The 22,803-nt window shown below is 40.5% G+C and overlaps 1 protein-coding gene across 1 annotated transcript in view; it reads left to right on the forward strand.

Moving 5' to 3' along the window:
* Nucleotides 1-22,803, forward strand: part of LOC139712568 (uncharacterized) — a 39,562-nt gene that overhangs the window by 10,759 nt on the left and 6,000 nt on the right. Inside the window, exons 14-40 of the mRNA XM_071624377.1 lie at nucleotides 294-444; nucleotides 1,491-1,712; nucleotides 2,409-2,654; nucleotides 3,165-3,455; nucleotides 4,073-4,288; nucleotides 4,964-5,120; nucleotides 5,952-6,063; nucleotides 6,343-6,607; nucleotides 7,149-7,454; nucleotides 7,946-8,136; nucleotides 8,984-9,161; nucleotides 9,730-9,897; nucleotides 10,229-10,367; nucleotides 10,859-11,055; nucleotides 11,278-11,703; nucleotides 11,970-12,085; nucleotides 12,961-13,149; nucleotides 13,734-13,802; nucleotides 14,668-14,818; nucleotides 15,306-15,473; nucleotides 16,813-16,891; nucleotides 17,362-17,476; nucleotides 17,937-17,989; nucleotides 19,107-19,233; nucleotides 20,199-20,302; nucleotides 21,379-21,484; nucleotides 22,202-22,358. Coding sequence (XP_071480478.1) covers nucleotides 294-444; nucleotides 1,491-1,712; nucleotides 2,409-2,654; nucleotides 3,165-3,455; nucleotides 4,073-4,288; nucleotides 4,964-5,120; nucleotides 5,952-6,063; nucleotides 6,343-6,607; nucleotides 7,149-7,454; nucleotides 7,946-8,136; nucleotides 8,984-9,161; nucleotides 9,730-9,897; nucleotides 10,229-10,367; nucleotides 10,859-11,055; nucleotides 11,278-11,703; nucleotides 11,970-12,085; nucleotides 12,961-13,149; nucleotides 13,734-13,802; nucleotides 14,668-14,818; nucleotides 15,306-15,473; nucleotides 16,813-16,891; nucleotides 17,362-17,476; nucleotides 17,937-17,989; nucleotides 19,107-19,233; nucleotides 20,199-20,302; nucleotides 21,379-21,484; nucleotides 22,202-22,358 — 4,699 coding nt within the window. The remainder of the gene's footprint in view (nucleotides 1-293; nucleotides 445-1,490; nucleotides 1,713-2,408; nucleotides 2,655-3,164; nucleotides 3,456-4,072; nucleotides 4,289-4,963; nucleotides 5,121-5,951; nucleotides 6,064-6,342; nucleotides 6,608-7,148; nucleotides 7,455-7,945; nucleotides 8,137-8,983; nucleotides 9,162-9,729; nucleotides 9,898-10,228; nucleotides 10,368-10,858; nucleotides 11,056-11,277; nucleotides 11,704-11,969; nucleotides 12,086-12,960; nucleotides 13,150-13,733; nucleotides 13,803-14,667; nucleotides 14,819-15,305; nucleotides 15,474-16,812; nucleotides 16,892-17,361; nucleotides 17,477-17,936; nucleotides 17,990-19,106; nucleotides 19,234-20,198; nucleotides 20,303-21,378; nucleotides 21,485-22,201; nucleotides 22,359-22,803) is intronic.

Below are 22,803 nucleotides of genomic sequence, written 5' to 3' on the forward strand. Positions count from 1 at the left end.
CAAACCTGCCAACTTTTCTTTCAGCATCAAGTGTCAAAGGGAATTATCTTCTGACGTCACACTAGTGTTTTGTTTTGTTTGTTTGTTTTATTTCTGTACTAAAAATCAACATATTCCATACATAAAGGTCAAGAAAAGAAAAATATACGGAGGGTAGCCCATTTTCAGTAGTGACAATGATAGTCACTTCTGGTCTTCCATGCGGCCCTGTTCACAGTGTATGGTAATAATGTTCCGGAGAATCTTTAGGCATTGTTATATTTTAAATACTTCTGTATGTTTGTTTCTTGCAGTCGATCTCCGCCACCAATACATACGACACGATGACGCTTGGTTCGATGTTCGGATCACTGGACTCCGCAGCACCCATCGCCTTCAACGATCTCGTCGTATGGGGTCGCGCTATCAGATCATACGAAAGACATATTTTGTTGGGAATGACGCGTAAGCTAAATCACTGTTGTTTTGTCTTTATTGATATAGACTATTATAGAGTACCAAAGTGTGATGTCACAACCATTCATCGCCATGGAAACTCGTTCTAAGCAATCTCGCCTGACCCGAATATCTGTGAACACTATTGTTGCTAAAAATGCTCGCACATGGTTCCAACCGAAGCTATAGCAAAGGACTGGGACATAATGACTTTGTTACTCTATTTCTGCAGATTTTTTTTTTTGCGCTTAGTTGCATTGTAAAAATAAACAAACAAACATTCACTTAACTGTTGAACAGTGACAACACTCAACAACAAATGGCAAAATGTCCAAGCGCGAGTGATAGATACCAAATCTTCTTTATCACACCGTGGCTCGAGCTTTTCTAGAAGTTGACTCACGTAATGACTTTACGCGCTCTTTTCTTTGAATCAAAATGAGGTTAACAACATAACGCGCTGGTTCTTTAATTTAAACATGAGGTCATTTATGTAATCTATTGTTTAAGGAGTTGATGGGTTATGTGTTAAAGCTGTGGGAAACAACTATATTGTAGGCCTACATCTCCGGTGTAACGGGCTAACCCTTTGATTCACCGACATGAGTGTAGACTACTGAAGTGATAATGTGACAGACTTTTGTTATAGCTTGGTTGGAACTCGGTGTGAGGATAAACACTCAGGCCAGCTAGGAGAGGTTGTTTGGAGCCAGCTCCCATGGCGGTGAAGGGCTATGATATCACACTAAACTATCGTGGCTCAATGAAAAGACATAGAATTCTAAATCTGGAGGTCGCTGGTTCGCGCCTTGTGGCAGCGAAGATACTGCTATTCTAGCCTCACTGTCTAGCTACTTCTTCGAATGGGACGTAAAGCTGTTGAACACAGCGTTGCTTGCTTACAAGCATTCACGTTCTCCTTCAATGGCCCCGTCAAACTAATACGAAATCCTAAGTGATACGAGAAGTCAGTTTATAAAGTCGCCACGAACACACAAATAAAAAGTGATCATTATTTGATACAGCGCAGTTGATTGAATCTCGGTGTCACGCAGGTCGCGAACTGGCCATGATAGAGGCCACTGACCACTATTGGTCCAGTGACGGCTACATCAGGAGGGACTTGCTGACAATGTCCGACTACGACGCCGTCTACGCCGCAAACCTCCACAGCATGGACAGAGCCGGCGATGCCGATGTGATCCTCGGGCACGGACGGGACGAGAAAGGCAGCTCCATTATGGTCATTGGTGACGGAGAGGGATGGCTCTTCTTGGGTAAGTGCGCATCTCATTGCTAGTCTCTTAGCGATAAAGCTGTGGGTTGCTTTTTAGCTACTTGTATTTGAATTGCTTATGAATTCGTGAGATATTTCCAAACGTAACGCATGCGTAATACAAATTTTCTGTAACCATGATAACGACTGAAATTAAAACGGTTCATTCTTTCTTGGCTATAGGTACCGCCTTAAAGTAATTGCAATGCTTTCAAAATGCACTCCTCACACAGTGATTCATGAAATGCATTCCGATTCCACTGATATCGTTCATTTCACAAAATTCTCGGCGCCACTCGTATCTTGGTTCTCATAATAATAGTTAATTTCATGTTTAACTGGCATCATGTCTTGCTACCAGTTAGTGATCGTCGTGGTTACTGCTCATTCAGCAAGTGCATAGAGAGAAAGTCACGCATCAACCTCAAAGCTGTCACTCTTTTAAGATATCGACATGTGAAGCTTTTGTGTGTCAACCAGGGTATGTCGAATACATGTCAACCTATATCAAAATAGATTAAACGCGTGGTCACTGATCTCTATGATTATTGACAATACTAATCGTGCAGTGAATTACTTGAAATGATCTAATTAGTGCGCGCATGGGTCAGGAGTGTGATTCAAATCTTCTTCTTGTAGCTTTAGGTTATTCGTTGATGACAATAATTCAAGAAAAGTATATTTTTGTGACTCCCAGGGGATTTCGCGGGTACCTGCTTGAGCAACACACACAGATGCGATAACGGATTGTCGGTCTCCATGTGGACTAGACTTTCGCTCGTCGCCGACAACGATACGCACTTCTTGGTCAGCTCCGGGGAGCAGGTGACTCGCGGGTTTTCCATGTTCCAGAGAGATGTCGATCGCTTGGGGGCGGCTGTCACAAACGGCTACAGGCGCTGGGTGGTGGAAATTGTTCATGAGCCCTACATACAATACGAAGGTAAAGATACTTGCCTTAACCTTTGCTTCCTTGAGAAAAACGACATCTGGAGATATTTATTTGTATATCTAATTGATCGTACCCATGCTGACTTAATAAACCTGGAAAGTTTTTTTCACAAGATTATAACAGAGTGACCTTGTAATTGTTTTATGTTTAGCTTAATATTATTTTGCTAAATAGAATCAATAATATGGTATCATTTGATAATGATATATTTGATCATTTGGTAATATTTAATCATTTCAAGGATCTTTCGAGAAACTGAGCTACAATGGTTCTGGTACTATTGAATGAAACTGCATGATAATAAAGTGAAAAGCAAAATACAACAGCTAATAAAAACAGCATATGAGGGTCTTGCTAACACGATATCATTATATAAATCTCACAAGAATGAGCTTCCAGACACACAATCCATGTTCATAATACCAGCATCAAGTCTACACAGTGAATCTTAAATATTCTTTTTTTCAAACTTTGCGCAAATATTTTTATGCATACGAACAGATAACATGACTTTGAACGCCGCCCCCGACATGGATTTCGTGGGCGAATGGACCAATCTTGGTTTGACCTGGAAAGAGGACGAAGGGCTTACCTTCTTCGTTGACGGTCTCGTGGTGGCTCGGGACCCGGTCGGCTACCAGAGGTTCCGTACCAGTGACTACGAGACACGACTCATTCTCGGGCGACGCAACGACTTCTTGGGTCACGCGAGCAATTCATCTTTCGAAGAGTTGGCCGTAAATGAACAAAAAGTGGAGCCCTACGAATACAGGGAAAATTTCGCGCTACTCAGTGAGTGAAAAAAAAAGATATGCGCATATGATGCATTTTGACCGTCATTTATGCTGATTGATTGTTTGGAAGGGGAGGGAATTCATTTCTCGTGGTCTCAGAATTCATATTTACAGAAGGGCCGACATTTCTTGATTTCAAATTATAACAACATGCCAGAAAGCTCTATCGTAGATATTGAAAGGAATATTACATGTAAACTCCAATCAAACCATAATTCCAATAAAAATTGTGAAACAAAACAGTTATTACTATAGAATGTCAAAATCACTCAATATTGTAAAAGCACCTCAGAATGAGAGTAATATTTGGGGTGTATAAAAAAGACAGTAGACTGGCATGGTTGAAATGAGCTACAATTATGTTTATGTTCCACGCATTTTTGATAAATAATTGAATAAGGTGATGCGTATTGTATTAGTTTCGTTATCATCGTATCTTAGGCACAAATTTTTATACGATCTCTTACTGTTTATTCTCGATCAACTTATATCTTATGCTACAACTTTTCATTTGCAGCTAATAGTCATAATGGAAATAAAATCGTCCATTGTAATCCTTTCTATTATTTCCTCACACTTTCATGTTTTTTGTTTGCTCTTTGTTTTATTATTCAGACAACCTTGAGTACAAGGACGCTCTCTATTACTGGAACACTCTTGATCTGATAAGTAGTACCTTGAAGGTCCTTACCTACCACAGTCCTCTACCTGGCCTCGTCGTGAACGGTACGGTTTACCCGCGTTCGGGTTACCTGGGACCAACCAATGATGTGACGCTAGTGGATGATTCAACCGTTGACTTACCTGGCTTCCCAGACTACATCACGTTAGGTAAGGCAAAGATGTCAGGACAGAGCGATCATGTTTAAAACAGGCTTTAATCACGTGTTAATGAAATCATGCTGATGCATTGGCAACTAATGACTGCTGTATTGTGCAGTCATTGATAATTATGCTTGTCATATACCTTTCAACATTAAACATGGTGTCATGGATTAGTGGTTGGGACAGAGCATCTTTGCTACTCGAATAAGGTAGTAGGAGATTAGTTGAAAAATATGCAGGAGAGAAGACTAAATCAATGCCGTTCCCTTAGTTTCCATTTCTATCCTTTTCTCTTCTTCTTTCTTTATCTGTCTATATATTCATTTATTCATCTATCTCTTTATCTGTGTATCTATCTATCTACTATCTATCTATCTATCTATCTGTCTGTCTGTCTATCTCTTATCTTTGATGTCTATCTCTCTATCCCTGTACCTGTATATGTGTTTTCTCTCTAGCAATGCATATAGTATCTATGCATCATTGCTCGGTTCTCTTTCTCTCTTTGTACTTGCCGACGTCTCTTCCGCCTCCTGTCCATCAAGTCGAATGTTACAATTCATGTTACACCAACTGCAACCATTATATCCATTTTAACATATATTACACACCAAGCATAATGATGTGTCATGCAAATGCTTTTGTTTTATCCAGTCACTTGCTGCTGTTGTTGTTTATCAGGTAACTTTGAAGACACCTTCATCTGCCACCCCAGAAGGGCCAAGCGAGGCATGAGCGTTTCTTTCTGGGTCAAACTAGAGTTTGATCGCCCACCTCCCACTCCAGTCGGAAATGCCACTGCTGCCCCTTACAACCCGGAGAAGAAATACCTTCTGAGGTTTGTTGGTTTTTATATCAGCCCCTGTAATAGAAGTCAACAACCACTGCTGTATGAAATTGCTAGAATTAGCGGGAATAATGTCCTCCTAATGATGACCTCCATATTCAGCCGCATTTAGGTGCACCATGCATGTCTCAACAGCGTAGTTGAGTGCCAAAGTAACTCACTCAAACACAACACTCGCATTTTAGATGGTGACTTTGTATTCAATCAGAGTTTCATCAGTACCATGATGTGCATTACCATGAAATCCAATCTTAGCAATTAGAAAACTATTAGTTCAAATTCTCAAGGAATCAATAAACCTGGGGTCCGTTTCATGAAGTTATCACATAAAATAATGTCTTCATATAAACCTCAGAACGGCCAAAGTCACTCATTATGTAGCTGTGGGGCCCAGTTTATGGAAACAGGGACGTCGATTCGCGTTGAGGATGGATGGGAAAGGCATTTTGGATAACACGTTTCTGGTGGTACTTCCGGGATTAATCGGCTAATAAGCAAACTGCCCGAAGTGTGTCTTTTGAGCGAAAAGTCTCTCATAAGACTTTCATGAAACGGACCTCTGACAACCTTGCATCATCTTCTCGCAAAGATCAGGAGGAAAGCCTGATACACACAGAAGAACCTCTCCCCAATCCCACATACAAATAAACGCTTGCAGAAGCCCACGTACATGATAAAAACGAGAATGAGACAGCGGCTCTTACACTGAACCATCCTCGAAGTCGACGAAAAGGCACATCTTTCTGCGTCGAATGAAATGGAAAATATAGTCCAGGGACATAGATAACGTTAGATCTATCAAACCGTACTTCGTCCTTACAGTTCGGGAGGTCAAGGAGCATCGAAAGGTTTCAATGTCTATGTCCGCGGCGAGACAGTCAACGTCGTGGTCGATGACGGCAGCACGATGACGTTGAAACAGGTGTCCGCAGAGGTAAGAAATCTGCGCTTGAGCTCGCTCTTAAAATAAAGAAGATTGCACCACCGTTTGATTCCAAGCAGTTAGACAAAAGTATCATTGTTTTTTTTTTTCCTGCAACAGATCATGACTTTGCTTGATTTTGCTTGACTTTTTTCTCTGATTGTATGAGTATGTGAAAGATGTTTTTTTTATTTATATCAGTTTCAGGTATTCAAACGATTGCATTATGCAAAACATCTTATTTATCTATCTTGACTTTTTGCAACATCTAACTTTGGTGTCTTCCATCAGAATGTTCCCGACAGCACATGGACCAACATCGCCTTCACTTGGCACAAGTCGGAGTCCTTCCTCATTTACATCAATGGCAAAGTGGCCACGCCCATCGATACCGTCGTCAATGTGTCGACCTGTTGCTACGGCAACGCGACGCATTTTGTTGTTGGGCGAGGACAGAGCGAAGACTCGGAGTTCGGCACTTTCCGCATCCACAACCTGGTAATCTGGGACAAATACGTGTATCCACGCCACGCCCACAAGTTACTAGGAATTACAGGTAAGAATGCATCGACTTCAGAAATGTGTCTTTCTTTCGAGACGTGTCCAATTTCTACAATGTGTTTCTGTGATTGGGATTTTGTGTGTCGGAAGTTGCAATGAGATATCAACGGACCTGGTTTCAGTGCAAGCGATGATAACGATTTTTTATTCATAATGATGAAATGTTTATACATGCTTGACTATTTGAAATTTTGTAGTAGCAAAACACACCTTGTTTTATATTTGACCATCCTAAGTCACAGTATTATCTTACTATCGTCACGCATTTCTCCCAGTAGTTTGTATTTAAGAATTTGAGTTTATTTATAGTAACAACATAATTTTGTACAAGAGAATTTGAATCCATAACGGTAATCTATCAAGAAGAGCTTCATTGAACATACAACTACACGATGAGGTTGCTAACAGAACCAAGAGATAGCACAGGTGCTAGTAGGTGTAGATCTCAAAAGCGTGTCGTAATAATACGTTCATTGGAATATTTCAAGATTTGTGCGTAGTTTAAACATTCATATTTCAACCCAACATCCAAACAGCCGGTGAAAAGTACTTTATGGATCTGGCCGACTTCTACTGGCCCTTCGACGCGCCAGCGAGCCTTCCGTGGCCGATTCTCGGCTTCAACGGCGGCTCCGCCTTGATGAATGACCGCCACTATTTCGGCCGCTGCTTGTACACGGACGGAAAGAACGACTACGTGCAGCTGCGAGACTTCGGCAGCACGCACTGCGTGACAAACCCGTCCCAATGTACTAACGGCTTGGTAGTGGCGCTGTGGATCAAGCTGAGAGACATACCCAGCGGATCCAAGTGCCTTTTGACATCTGGAGCTGATGTGACAGGTGGGATTGATGACAACATTTTCCCCATTTCATCTATTTTTTTTTTCGGGGGTGGGACTGAGGGCAGAAGAGATCTTTCATGAGCAGTGGCGGAGCAGGCGGGGCGCACCGGGCATGCGCTCCTTTATTTGTGTTAAGACAAAAGAAATAAAAAGAAAATGGAGGGTGCACGTGCCCCCCCCCCCTTGCGGAATTCCTGGATCCGCCCCTGATAAGTATACAGTATAACGTATAGGCTCTCTATTTTTTTAGAAAGAACCTCTTCCTAAAAATGTAAACCTTCGTTTACTCGTTATCGACAATGTTAGTCTCTTGTATTTAAGATGGCATAGTGTCCATTATGAATAACATTTTTTTAATGCGAGCTTGTCCGTGTGTGTTTTGTTTGCGCTTGCATATGAGAACAGTTATAGGGGCCACAAATTACAATTTCTCAAGTCCAAACCTTTTCATTCTCCTAATGGTACGTTCTTTGCAAAATGCCCAACCAGGTGAACGAGGCGTGACTATCGGTCAGACAGTGGACGGAATAGACGCAGTGGTCAGCGACGGGTCGACAACGTGGGTAGTCACGAAGGAGCTGACAAGTGAATACTATGGGGTGTGGCTCTATCTGGCCGTCAGATGGGAACGCGTTCTCGGACTGAGCATGTTCATAAATGGTGTCAATGTTGGCGAACAGGTAAACTTAATCAAAGCAATGAATATGAAATACCATATAGTTATCATCTTGAAACAAGCATCTTTTCAGTCGTCTACAACAATTAAGCTCTGTTTGTCTCAAAAAATTTTCATGTAGGAAGTTACTATTTAATTTCATTTTAAAGGAAATATAATAGGCGAATATATATCTGGCAATTATATCACAGTACCCAATGATCTAGATAGGAAAATTCCCTATAGAGATGAGTGGTAACACCCCGTGCGTCTCAAACACGCAGTGCGTCTGCTCCGATTTCCAGCCAGTGCAGGAGGGAGCTTTAATACCAGATGATGTCATTTGTTGATGTCTTGTCTCTTCTGACAAAAGTCTGAGAGGCACAGTACGACCACTCTCGAATAGTAGGTGAAATGTCCCACATTTGTAAATGAGTCGCATTCCCTGCGCAACAAATGAGGGAATGACAAACCATATCAAAGCTTCACCGTTAACACCGTAGTAGCTTTTTACGAAATGAATGCACCAAGAGCAGAATTTTTGATAAAAAACAACGACAAACGGAAAAAGCATACTGATGTGCAGGCATGGAAAGAAAAGAAAAACTCAAAGCGCACATCTGCACTACAGTGTACTCCCGAACACGTTTATAACGTAATTCTCTTTACAACTAAGTAAAAATTCAGGTCCTAAAATCATTGTATTCGTTATATCTTAATATTAATCTATCTTATTATTCGGCCATATCGAAATTTCCATATAACGAAAGAAAACTGCCAGTCCCAGGATTTCGTTATAACGGGAGTTGCCTCTGTTACTCTAGAGTACTATGCCTTGGCTTAATTATGATTGTCCTATTTCTTGCAAACAGGTTACCGGCACGGAGGACCCGAGGAGTTCTGTCCAGCAGACCGAACTTCTCCTGGGGCGATGCAGCTACTCCGCGGACGACGACGGCTTCGTGGAAGCCCACTTCGACGACGTCATCGTCATCTTGCCGTCGAGTGGCGAAGATCTTCCTGACGCTTCTCTTCTTCATGGCGACCAACGTAAGCAACTCCATGATATTGCTTAAATTGCTTTAATCACATTGGATCTTGTAGATAATATGCAGAATCAGTATCCTCTCCCATCGTATATAATTATTAGTTAAATAGATTTGGGGCCTGTTTCATAAAGATTGAGCATAAGTCAATGTAAGTTGCAATCAATTGCAAAACTTACGCTCGATTCAACGAGTTACGCTCAATAAATCGAGCGTAAGATCAACTCTTTATGAAACAGGCCCGTGAGCTCTCTTGCATTAGTTATGACATATTTATCTTCGCCTTCATACAAATGGGCTTGCACATGACAAATGTTATATATTTGGAATTTCCAGAGACATTAATTTGAAATCTAAAATTGAATATTGATAATTGAAGGGACAATGGGCAGTATAGACGATTGTTCGAACACATTTTTTTTTTTATTTGTTGTGAGGTGCCTTTTAGTGATACACGAGTTTGCACGAAATTTACGACATTTGTTTACAGACGGAGTTTTATTTCTGTCGCTCTATATTGTTCTTTTTGATGTAATTGGAAAGGTATTTCTGTCTTATTCCGCACCCCTCAGGATGCTCTGGTTACGTAACGCCAGACCTGCACTTCAACCTCACTTCCGCTGAAGACGGAGTGTCACTGTTCGACACCAGCCCGGTGGAGCGTCAGGCGAAATTTGGGGGTAACAGCAGGGGCGTGTCCCTCTGGCCGCAGTACAACAGCAAGGGTGTGGTGGATGTAGGTGAGTGCCGTATACCAAAGATGGTGGTTTAAATATACGTGTATTGAAAAGTACATGTAGATTCAAGACGGGGTAGTGACAGGATTGTAACTAATCATATTGGCAATGATGGCATAGCGGATGGCAACGACGAGAACGACGATGATGACGATGATCATGATACTGTTGATTATGACGATGACGATTGGGATCATAGTGATGGTGATGTTCTTGCTTGCTGGTGGTGTTAGAATGATGTAAGATATGATGACATTTGATGACGATATTAATTTCGAGCACGAGTTGATATTGCTAATGACCAAAGCCAATTTGACACCTTTTCGCCTCACAGGTAGTTTCCGTGAAAGTTGTTTGAGTTCACCGGCCTTATGTAGAAATGGGGTGTCTATTTCGTTTTGGATCAACGTCCTGGACTTCGAGAACATATTCGATCCTATGACTAATCCACAAGGGAAAGGCTACTTATTAAGGTAAGAAACCTCGAAAAGATTCTTGGTTTTTGATGATGCAAATTTTGACAATAAATCAATAGGAAGCTTAATTAGTCAAGATCATCAAATCAATTTAATCACAGTAGCTTGCAAGAAGTTTATTAGATAACGCTTGTTGCCTTTCAACTTTAAATACTGTGTAATTATTATAATCTGGCACAACATTTCTGCTGGCACAGTAGCACCTGGGACATGGTTTTATCCCTTTTGATATATCTTACTTCATTTTTACTTCGTAGTCTTTTTGTTTATTCATTTTGTTCCACATAAGAATATAAAGCAATGGCAGGCCTACTGTGCTTAACATATACACTCAAATACAAACGCGCACGCTTGCACGTTTGCGCACACAAGATACCTCAATCAAGCTTCCGCACTTCCATAGTCTTATATGAACTGCATTCAGTGTCGGTAACAATGATTACCAAGTTTAACCAGTAATACGTACATATCCATGATTGATTTTCCAGTTCCGGTGCTCAGAACGAGAATTCCACTGGGATCTCAATCATCACCAACAACATCACGACCACGGTCGAGGTTCGAACGGAGCATCGTCGCTGGAAGAGTCATTTTCCGCTGAGCTTCCCGGAAGAATGGACGAACTTCGCGCTGACCTGGAACGCAAGTGACGGCATAAAGGTCTACGTGAATGGCGTGTTCCAATGTACGTCAATAGGACAACAGCACTGAAACCTTGCTTGATTTTGATATTGTTGTTGACGTTGTTGTTGTTGTTGTTGTTGTTGTTGTTGTTGTTGTTGTTGTTGGGTGGACAACATAGTTTCCATATAATCGGAAGTAATGTGTGATATAGAAAAGTAAGAGGCCCTTAAGTATGTAATTGGTAGAACTCATATATTATGTTTGTCATTGCATCCGCCTACAGATGACTACACGCCTCCAACGACAGTGAGCCTGTACAACTCCACGTACAATGCTACGACCTCGGATGCTCCCACGACAACAGCTGAGACCACTACACAGCCCCCTACCACCACCGCTGACTTCACTACCAATTCGGTCAACACGACGAATGCAACGGACGATGGCGTCACCGCAGAAGTAACCACTCCCCAAGCGATCCTCGTCGCGACGACGGACGACGAGACCACGCCCATCGTCACCACACCGCACTCTTGGAGCCCGCGCGGAAACGACACCTACGCGCATTTGCTACTGGGAGCGCGGAATGACTTGAATGAAGGCTACCTTCGCGCTGAGTTCGCCGACCTCGCTGTCTGGTACGAAGTGATTGATATGGCAAATCCGCTGTTGACAAAGATTCTGATGGGAGAAGAATGTCACGAGATTGGTGAGTTTATGAAAGAGTAACATAACAACTTGCAGTTTGGTAATCTGTTTTTGATTGTGATAAGTGATCACCATTCTAGACAGGAAACTATCTTTGATAAAGTCTATATCTATGCTCTTATGTTTATTTTTTTGTAAGAAGATAGTCCTTAAACGTTGTAACGGTAATAACAAGCCGTTGACACCGTATCATTGTTCTTCCTGTAAAGGAAATGTCTTTGACATCAAATTCGATTTTTACATAATTTCTCAAACTTTATCCCACAGTCATCACTGATAACCACGACGAGCTGGCGGCTCTAGAAGTTTGGACCGGTACGATTGAATGCGACTATCGACATCTAGCAGACTGTACCGAAGACTTGGACCAGTTCTTTCAAGTGGTGAGCATGTGGTTCCTTCTTGGGGGACCTGATATGAAGTTCTTGGTTACAGCTGTGGACAACTACTAGTATTAGAGGGTAACAACGTGAAACCGTTAAAACCCATCTTGTCGACCTGTGTGCACTGCACTTGCATTGAGCCAGATCTGTGATAGTTGTTGAGATTCATGGTCTCTACGCCGTACCGCCATCCCACAATAGTTTATAAATATTAATGACACCACTTTCTTGCATAATATCGGGAGGGGGGCAAAAGAAACCTTCAGAAAAATTAATTACTCTATACAATTAAAGCGATGACATGCAAAGGGAGACTAATCCATGAATGCACCGATGTTACGGATGTGCTTTGTGCTGATGTTAATGTTTTGTCATGTAGGTGGTAGGTAATGAAATATCATGGTGACTGAATCCGTCTATAGGCACGTACAGACGGCGATCCTTAACCTTGGGAATAAGCTAGCTTTGCAGATAAGCTCTATGGGGCGCCAAGTCTCGCACGGTCGATTTCGTTCCGAAAGTCGTCGAAATGACTGATTACGTAACTAAATCGACCATGCGACACTTGGCGCCCCATAGAGCTTATCCTCGAAGTTAGCTTATCCTCGAAGTTAAAGATCACCGTTTGAACGTAACTGTTGTCCGATAAGTGGTAGCATGATTATAATTGATGCATGCCACATACACCCTAAATTTCTTTGTTGTTATTTTACGTATGTATCCATTATCGTGTAGTTCATCTTTATATCTTTTATTCCTTTCCTTTCTTTGTATGTTCTCTTCCATATTCATCTCATTGACATGACTAGTTTTTCTGACAGTTCCTTCTCCTTCTGTTGTCAATATTGTCACATTTTTTATTCTCACTGTTATAGATTTCGAACGAGGACTTTGATGACGACACGGTGTACGAGATTGCCAAGCTGAGGCTGCTGAACTACACTGTGAGCAGCACCTACATGACCGTGGACGAAATGGAGATGACCACTATCCTGCTGAGTAAAGCGCTGACCCGAACTCTTTCGTCCTCTATTGATTCTACGTATGCTGAGACTGACATGAAGGTAAGAACAAGTCCTCACGTAAGAGTGGTAACACTGTGGTCTCGGAGGAGAACAGACTTTGATTGTCCACAGTGGAGCTTTGGTGTGCTTTAGGGCCCGTATTGTACTGTAGACCAATGTTTAAACCCACTTTAAATCCAACTTGAACTCGGTTTTACTTTTTAGCAGAATACGCGGTCCGAGGAGTTCCTTGGGACAACAGGGTACCATTGAAATTCTAAGATGTAGAAACACTCACGTGGCACTTGTTGAGCTCTGGTGTGGTGGAGAACTGTGGCATAGTGTTGTGGTTGATAGTGCAGGGCTCAGAATCACAGGGAACACTGAGATCATACTTTCAACGCTGTGTCGCATTTTATAGTGGAGACAGAGTGTTACAGTGGAAACACTGTGTTATAATAGGATCACTTGTGTAGTGGGAGATCTATGATGTAATGCGATCTTTGTGATGTAACAGGTACTGGAAACACTGGTTTGATTTGAGTACTCTGTATCTTGGCTAACTACTGGCATTGTGTCACAGTGGATGATGTCGATGTACTATATCGTATATATGTTTTGTATTTCTATCTGCCTTCATACAGGATCTTCTTGACATTGCCAGCAATCTGTTTGACAGCAGTCGCAGCCGACGATGGACAACCATACATCAGGTAAGGAGATCAATGTGAAAATGGTATATTCACATCATATAAGTACAGTGAAGACAAACAAAAATCATTTTGTAAACTTACACAGCATGATAATTAAGGAAACTGGTTATGGCTAGAAGAACACTATAAATGATGTATTAAATTCATATCACTTACTCCTAATGACCATCACCAACTCTGCATGTATCCATATATCCAATATTTTGAAGTGTTGACTGAGGAGAGTTCGACGTACAGACGTGTATACGTAAAGAAGTCAAATCTGTCATTCACGACATGATGTCTGAATGAATAATACACAATAGTAATTATCCTTTTGTGATATTTTTTTCCAGTATCTTGGCTCCAGGGCTTGGCACTATAGTGTATGAAAACCTCCTCTCAGGGTTATTTCCAGACAAAATGTGATATCATTGAGAGGAAATGCAGCACAAATTTGATTATATCGTGTCCGTCAAGAAGGTAAAACAGGCACGAAAAAATATTTCTACAGTTTCTGGTTACGATTAAATTGTTTCGAAATTGTCGAAAAGAGTTAAATGACTTTGCAATAGTCTGACATCTTGCAAACTATAAAAGCATTTTTTTATATGATGGTAGGAGGTCATATCAACTTGATAATGTGCCCCGTGCAAACTAACGGTTGCTGGTCTTGTCATAGTTGTCAGTGTAACAAACATTTGACAAATATAATAAACACACATTGTAAAAGACGCTCCTTTCTGTCAAGCTGAGTGTGCCGTAAACAGTTACATCGTCTTCTCGCACTGCGCAAAATTGTAATAGCAAGCTTGATTCCGTTATTTTTCTAACCATTTCTTATTCATTTGCGTGTTTGTATGTTTGTTTTGGTGTTTACCTTCAGACTCGGCGTCGTCGAGGGGCCTACAGTCCGAATAGCGCCCTCAGTCTGGCTTCCCAGCTGGAGAGTTATCTCATGTCCATGGCGAAGTACATTGAGGGAGTCAACGGGACTCGAAGTGACGTCAACATTACCATCGTCTCAGACAACATAGGTATGTGCTACCGCGCATGGGGAATTGTCTTCTTCAGTGAGATGTGGAAGGCATTTCTTGAAGGGATCTGAAATGGAAAGTTGATGAGTAATATCAATATATGAAGAGTCACAGTCTTTATGTTTAGATTGACTCAGCTACACGACGGTAAACAACAGTATGTATAGTGACTGTCAAATCAACATTGAGTATGGCCTAATATTGTGGAAAATGAACGCATATTCGATGAGCACAAAGCTACTCTTTTTGATCCCGATGATACTGGTGTGCAAATAGACATAATACAGTTTAGTAAAACACTGCCTAGTGTATATCGCTATCATTTTGGCCACTTTTTATTATGTCTTGCAGAATGACTTTACTATGGAGATAGCATCAATGACTAGACAGTTTGAATAGTGTGAAGTAATATTGGAAATCTTGAGATCTTATTTCTGAATTGCCTGTGACTAGAATACCTTTGTTGTTGTTTTGTGTTTTCGTCCAGTCGTCCAAATTGAGCGCTTTATGGCCGACGCTGTTGTTCCTGGGAGTGTGTACACGTTCCCGAACTATTACGATCCCCGAATTCAGGCTTTTAACGAGTCATGGAACTACCCTACGGACTACATTCAGCTGCCCCAGAACATCTATGACTACATTCCTGCTTCGAGAAGTAAGAATTTGAAATCACCGAATATCAAATATTTAACATCTGAAATCTCACAAGGATGATGACGACAATGATGGTATTGATGATGATGATGATAATGGTGATGGTGATGATGATGGTGATGATGATGACTATGATGGTGAAGATGATGATGATGGTGACAATGATAATGATGATGATGGTGGTGATGATGATAGTGATAGTGATGACGATAATGATGATGGTGATGATGATGAAGATGATGATGATGGTGATGATGGTGATGATAACCCACTTAGCAACATAATAGTCACAATCATAATTTGTGTTATAGATTGCGTACATGTTGTAGTATGAAGATTTTTATTCATCTAGGTAGTATGATTAAAGTGCGTAATTTAATCTGTTCGACTGGATTTAATTGTGGAAATCATGGAGAAAAGAGTATCGTGATTGTTCTCTCCGTGATTTTCAGAAGTAGGTCCAGTCGAACATATAATATTCGCACTTTTGTCATAATTTGTGTTATCATGCTGCTGAAGATGATGACGACAATGATAATAATCTTGTCGACACTAAGTTGATGGTTAGATCTCTGACGTATTTCGCTGCTGCAAATAACCAGTTCCGAACATAGGTCTGTGACGGTGATGAATACATCATGAACGGGAGGAATGGTGCTAAGGAGGGAGATCAGATTTAGGAGCGTAAATTGATTGTAACTTTTTATGATCAAAATGTCACTGAATCTTCTATTCCTGTCGTTGGATTTGTTCCTTCATTCCTTCACTCTTAAAACATCCGAGTCAGGACTGACCCGGAAAGGGCCCGTTGAGGTCACACCTTGTTCCGGGTCATAAATGACAAGGAATAGGGTACCCCATTCAGAGTCATGAATTGGGTCAGGGTGACCCCATTCCGGGTCTTCATGACCAAATTCCAAGTCATTTTTTATCCGGAACGGGGTGTGACCCCAACGAACCCGGTTCCGGGTCAGTTCTGACCCGGATTTTTTTTTTTTTTAGAGTGTTAAATTGGATTCGTGCAAATGCTGCAATCATGATGCTTTGACTCAACTGCGCAGGACTCTTAATCAGGTTGTTTCAAAATCTATTGATCTGTCACTTTTGTTGCAAGATGAATATTTCCTTGCACATCAGTCATTACCACAATTGTCTTATGTTTAAGTTACAGCGCCGCAATGATGATGGTCACTTTCTTGATGTTCAGACAAAAGTTTGTTAGACTCTACATCAACGTTTTATATTGACATTGAATGTTAATTGCTTATTACATAGCAACTGGCTAACGGTCAAAGAAAACTGCTGATCTCGTATGACTTTCTTTCTTTCCCTCTTCGCAGAAAACAACGGAGAAATAACCATGGTTGGAATCCTCTTTGACACCCTATATGAGATCATCCCGTTGGAAACCATGGAAGAGTAAGTAGACAAAAGAAGAGTATTCTTTTAAAAAGTGCTAAGGATCGTTAAATATGTTGACTAAAACAAAAGCAAATATAACTTAAGGACGAAGACTAATCTCATCTTACATTGTTTTACAATGTCATACACATCACTGGCAGAGCAAGCCCACACACTTCTGTGTTTGCTCTTAAGAGCACAAATTGTTTGGATAATATCCAGATCTCATATTAATCATTCCCCAAGTCTAAACGGTCAAGAATAATAAAGAGTTGTCAAAGATCATAATTATGTAACCATAAAGATATAAACAGCTTCTGTCTCTGGGAGAAAAAAATATATGTATCGATAATAAATATGTTGAGCAATGCCATAACATTTACAAGTAGTTTTGTCTTGCGCAGCCATCTAGCAAACTATCCCCTGTATGGTCTGGACAAGAAGAAGAAGTACAGTAACTTTGAATATCTCCCTTCTTTTGTTTTCAGGGAACTTTACAAGGATTCGCTGAAGGTGGGTAGTCGTATAATGTATCTGCGAGTGGAGCCAGAACTACGGAAGAACTTGTACAATCCAATCGTGCTCCAGATGGAACATAAAGAGGTAACGAGATCTTTTATATCCACTTATTCTATAATAAATCATTATTGAGAATCTATGATAGTGTTAATTGTGATAGATAAAACAACATTAAATTGCCTGTCAGATCTCTAGCGATGGAATTCCAGAAGTTGGTTTATAATACCCAATTTACATTTCAATAGTATGGATTTAGATTTCGCCTTTTGAAACAAATGCTAAAAATACAACAGTATATAAATAATGTCAATTTGGAATTTAGATCGTTATCTATATCTTCGAATTTATTTGAAGACATTTTCGAGAATCTGGGTTTGGGTGTTTGTTATGTAGTGGAAATTACAAGTTTAACACATAAACATTATACTTAAGACCATTACTAATTTACTCAATATGCCGAAACTAAACATAATGTACAAGAAAAAAAAAGTCGTAAACTCACATCGTTTCCACTCTTTGTGCTTCCTCCAAATATTTCTCGCAGACCCTGACATCCAAGGAAAAAGCCTTTTGCGTCTTCTGGGATTTCACAGTCCCGTAAGTATGACCTTAACTTGCAGTATAGTCAGTCATTTAATTTCTGAGGATTTGTTCTGACTGTATAGTTCCTTTGAAGGGCGGTGAGTTGGCTCAGTCGGTAGCGAGTCTGCCTCACGATCCTAAGGACCCGGGTTCGAACCCGAGACTGGACTGAGCAATGTTGTGTGTAAACATACCGTCCCCTCTAGCAAGAGGCAAAACACTCTGTCCCTCGGATATGACATATAATAGAGGTCCCGTGTACGAGAGAGTCACAACTCATGCACAGTGGCGGATCCAGAGGGGGCGCAACCGGCGCACCCCCCCCCCCCCTTTATTTGTCGTTAAAAACAAAAGAAATAAAAAAATGAAATAAAACCCGGAAGTGGCACCAAGAACATTAGTCACGCCACCCCTTTACAGAATTCCTGGATCCGCCCCTGATGCACGTAAAAGATCCCGCTTCATTCATTCATCGCAAAGTGCAGGGTGCTTAAACCCGGTGAAGTGGTCCCACCTCACATCCAACTGGACCCCATGGAAGACCAGCTTAGAGTAGCTGAATATGGACTATTCAGCCATTATCCAGCCACTATCCATCTTCTCAGATGGAAATGAATGAACAAACAAACAAACTGACTTTGCCAACATTTTTAGGTAACCCCCCCCCCCTTTTTTTTTTCTCTCTCTCTCAAACATGAGATGCCACTTCAGTCTTCAGTTTCACGGCATGCTACACTCGCTAAATGGAGAAACTTCGCTAAGTAGAAGGTCGCTGTATATCCAACAATAGCAGTTATACAGTCACGTATATCAAAATTTCTAGTAAGAGTGCTTTAAACGATTTATTTCGAAGATTAAACAAGAGTAGACACATGTATTAAATGCATAATATTATATGACAATCGCTCTGGTCTTAGTCCTAGATTCTTTGTCTATTTCTACAAATAAAGTAATCAGATGCACCCAGGACCAGGAGTAGACATTGAGTAAAAATGGAAGGGGTGTCTATAACTCTAAACATTTCTTCTCTTACACTCTTCAAACCGCTCATATCGTAACACTATGTTCATGTTTGTCTATTGATTGTCAAGTCACTAAAAGTTTCTTATACTCGCTTCATTTTTCTCTGCAGTTACACGAAGGAAGGGGCGTGGAGTATGCGAGGGTTGACCATGGAAGAGAATAACTCCTCTTTTACCACCTGCCACTCCGATCATCTCACCCACTTTGCAATCATGTTCCAGGATAAAGACCCTGTGGTAAGTTGTCGACTACTAGTACTTTAACCCTCTGTGTGTGGCACACTTATTTCCTGTCCATAAGTGTGCGTGTAAAAGTTGTGCTCATTTGACCCATTGGTTGAGAAAGGGTTAATATGCACCTTCAAACCTTTCTTGCGGTTAGCTTATAGAGCTGGCTGGCGGATGACCCTTGAAAAAAAGAAAAGCTCACTGACATTCAGATCACATTGATACATCAGAATCGGTATAAGATGATTTGTGGTTAGAGTGCCTCCATTTGAAAGAGATGTCAAATTTTCCCTTGAAAAATTGGTGTATGAAAAACTGATCGACTATTTACACAGGACATCCGTAATTTCAGAACACAAGTAGTGAACTATTTGTCGGGATCAATAGCCTTGATGCTTGTGATAGAAATAGCACCAGAATTGAAATCATTATACTTGTTTTGTCCCTATTTATTACGTAATGCGTGTGAACATTATTTTGTATGAATGTTATGTTTATGTATTCTACTAATTGTAGAGCAATTTGTCAATCAGTTGCATAAAAACCTCTCGACGGAAGAATTTCATGAATTTGAATAATTACGCAGTACCCGCTGCATGCTGTAAGGATTAGAACCAACACTTGCTGTCGGGCTGGAGCTCGGTGGTCTTGGGGAGATGACGCCTGTCCGGAGATCAGGAGGTCGTAGTTTCGAATCATGCGCGAGTACGTACGCTATGACTTCTTTTATCATGGCTACTACTAAAGCACTGATCAATTCAGTGCTTATTTACGTCGATGTAGGGCAATTTGTCAATCAGTTGCACCCATGATGTTGCCAAATAGATATCAATGAATGATTAAATCTATAAATGCGCTTATTAAGTGTATGTGAGCACTTGTATAAGACTGATATGATTTTGCTTAGTAGCTCCTCCTTATCACTTTGCAACCTTTCGGAATGCAATGTTATTATGTCTTTTATCATTTCCCAGGTGGTTTCTATTCACGACACCTACTTGAAGTACATCACGTGGGGAGGGTTGGGCATTTCCATCATTGCTATCATCTTCCTCATCATCGTCATTGTGACAGTGCCGTGAGTATCATTCATGAAGGTTTACATTCATTTCCTGTGATACAGATACATGTAGGCCCAGTAACAGGTAAAGAACAGTAGGGACTCCCACCCCATTTGAAATTATCCCCAATACTTCTCCTTCTTCTGCTAAATTCATCCTTTTTCTTTTCATTCTTTTCCACTTATTCTCCCTCTTCTTTTTGTTTCTTCTCCTTCTGAATCTTATTCATTATCACTAGCGACCTAATTAAACAAGTCAAGTGCGTCTCATTTTCCTTGAATACCAACTCAAAGAAAGGATAAGCATTTATAAGATGGAGAAGTTTTAGATGGTCCTAGCAATCAAGCCCAGTAAGTTTCTGTCGTGACCAAAACATAAACACGGTTAAAAAACAAAGACAAAAGGCAAGAGGATTCACATTTCATATAAGCAAGAACAGTACGGAATAAGTTAGTGTAAATTGTGTGTTAATCGAAAGTAACTACGTCATTCTTCACTCTAACTCAGAATATTCAAATCATTATTTTGAGGATAAGTATTCTTTAACCAATCAAGTCACAGAAACCACATTTTTATGGTTTCATGGGTATTTTCTATTATAATTTGTTAAATTTATTGAGAGTGTTTTAAAGGCTAGAACTACATTTTCTGCTTCATTTTTGGCAATATTTTTGTCTCAAGTAGCCTATACCATCTCGGTTACAGAACTTCTAATTACTAGATTTACAACTGATCATAGACAAAAAAAGTTGGTAACACACTTTACAACATTCAAGTTGATAGTTCTGTCAAATCGGTAGTTTTAGTATTTTTCAGATTAGTGAAGATCCTACAGAGTTAATCAGTTCTGTCTCGTCTTTTTCCAATCATTTATCTCCCATGATATCATATACGGAGTTGAATTCAGAGTTACTAATTTGAAGAGCGCAAACTGATAATTTCTGCGGCAAAATTTGTCAAGGACGTGAAGATTTTATAGAAGGTTATCCTTTTGTCATGGGTCAAGATGGTGAGGGCGTCCTAGCTCTCTCTCTTGTTTCGCGGTGCGTCTGATTTTTTATTTATTTATTTTTTTTACCGTTCCTCTCCGCAGTGACATCCGCACGCTTCGCAACGCCATCCATATCAACATGCTACTGTCCATGCTCTTCGCCGAGATCACTGTCGTGGTTATCGACTTCCTTTCAAACCTTGACTGGGTAAGATCATTCGTCATTATTTCTTACGTTACGTTAGACACCCATGTGTTTTGAAAACGGAAGTAGGGCCTTTATTTACCTGTGTGGAATTTTTCTTTTGCACAATATATTCATGCTCTGTATTGTCTGCTGTTGTATTTTTTGTTTTTTTAAGTCGGCCTGCTCTTCAGGTGATCGATGAATCTTGGTAAGGTTGTAGCTCCTTGCCTTCTCAACTTTTATTTTTCTTTCTGGTTGTACCCTTCCCCCCCCCCCAAAAAAAAAAAGAGAGAGAAAAAACAGCGAAAGCATTTTGCGGCATCTTAGCTCCTTTAGTTTTAGACGTTGTTTTGTTGTCTCTGTTCAGAAATAAGATGTGAAGTACCAAATCAATGGCCAACTATCTATCATACATATATATAGAAACCGATAGATTAAATCTATATAGCCGTTGAAGTAGGCCTACTTGTGCCGACTCACAAATCCATTCGAGTGCTAACTTCAGTTAAGCAGGATTTAGATAATGGAACTGTTTTTTTTTTCTCATCGATCAATCGTTGAAAGCAAAGGTTTTGCTTCCGGCCACCAACCGAAGTGTATCAGGTCGAAGTCTGCTGAATCCGACTTGTGTTGGTCCACTATCAGGCCAGTGTCAGAAATGTCGGGCGATAATCCGATGAGGAAGATGGTCCGATGAGGATGAGGATCTCTATCTTCTTCTTCTCTTGCATCACACAGATTTCGTGCAAGGCAGTGGCGTGTGTAATGGAGTACTTCTACGTGGGCGTGTTCTCTTGGATCATCATGCAGTCTTTTCATCTCTGGGTCGAAGTCAAAAATCCCAAGGACATCCCATTTAAAGAAAAATTCAGATACTACTTCCTCATCGCGTGGGGTGAGCAAACAACAATGATATGCAACCTATTTCTGGTCTCGTGCTTGTAAGCACTAGCTTTTATGATTGCCCAAATTGAAATTCAAGCAACAACAAATCAAATAATCATGCAAAATATGCAAAAGATTGAATGTGTTTCTAGTTTGGTATGTGGACAAACCATGAATTTACAGCAGTTCTGTTATTCATTTTGTTCTGTTGTTGTTGTTTGCTTTAACTCCCGCTGGTAACGAAGAAAACATTGAGAATTTCAAATATATTATGAAATTACAGATTTGTTAAGTTTTACATGCACGTTTTCCCACTATAGTATAATATCTGATACTGTCACTATGCAAATGAGGCAGGGCAATGAGGTTCTTGTCTCACAAATTTCATCTTGGTTTATACATTGAATATTCTTTTTGTCAGTAATTACAAAGGAAGGAAATGAAAGATGCGTGAG

This window comes from Diadema antillarum, unplaced genomic scaffold, assembly GCF_040938485.1.
Source record: "Diadema antillarum isolate AM-2024a unplaced genomic scaffold, OU_Dant_1.0 seq00001823_RagTag, whole genome shotgun sequence".
Taxonomy (NCBI): domain Eukaryota; kingdom Metazoa; phylum Echinodermata; class Echinoidea; order Diadematoida; family Diadematidae; genus Diadema; species Diadema antillarum.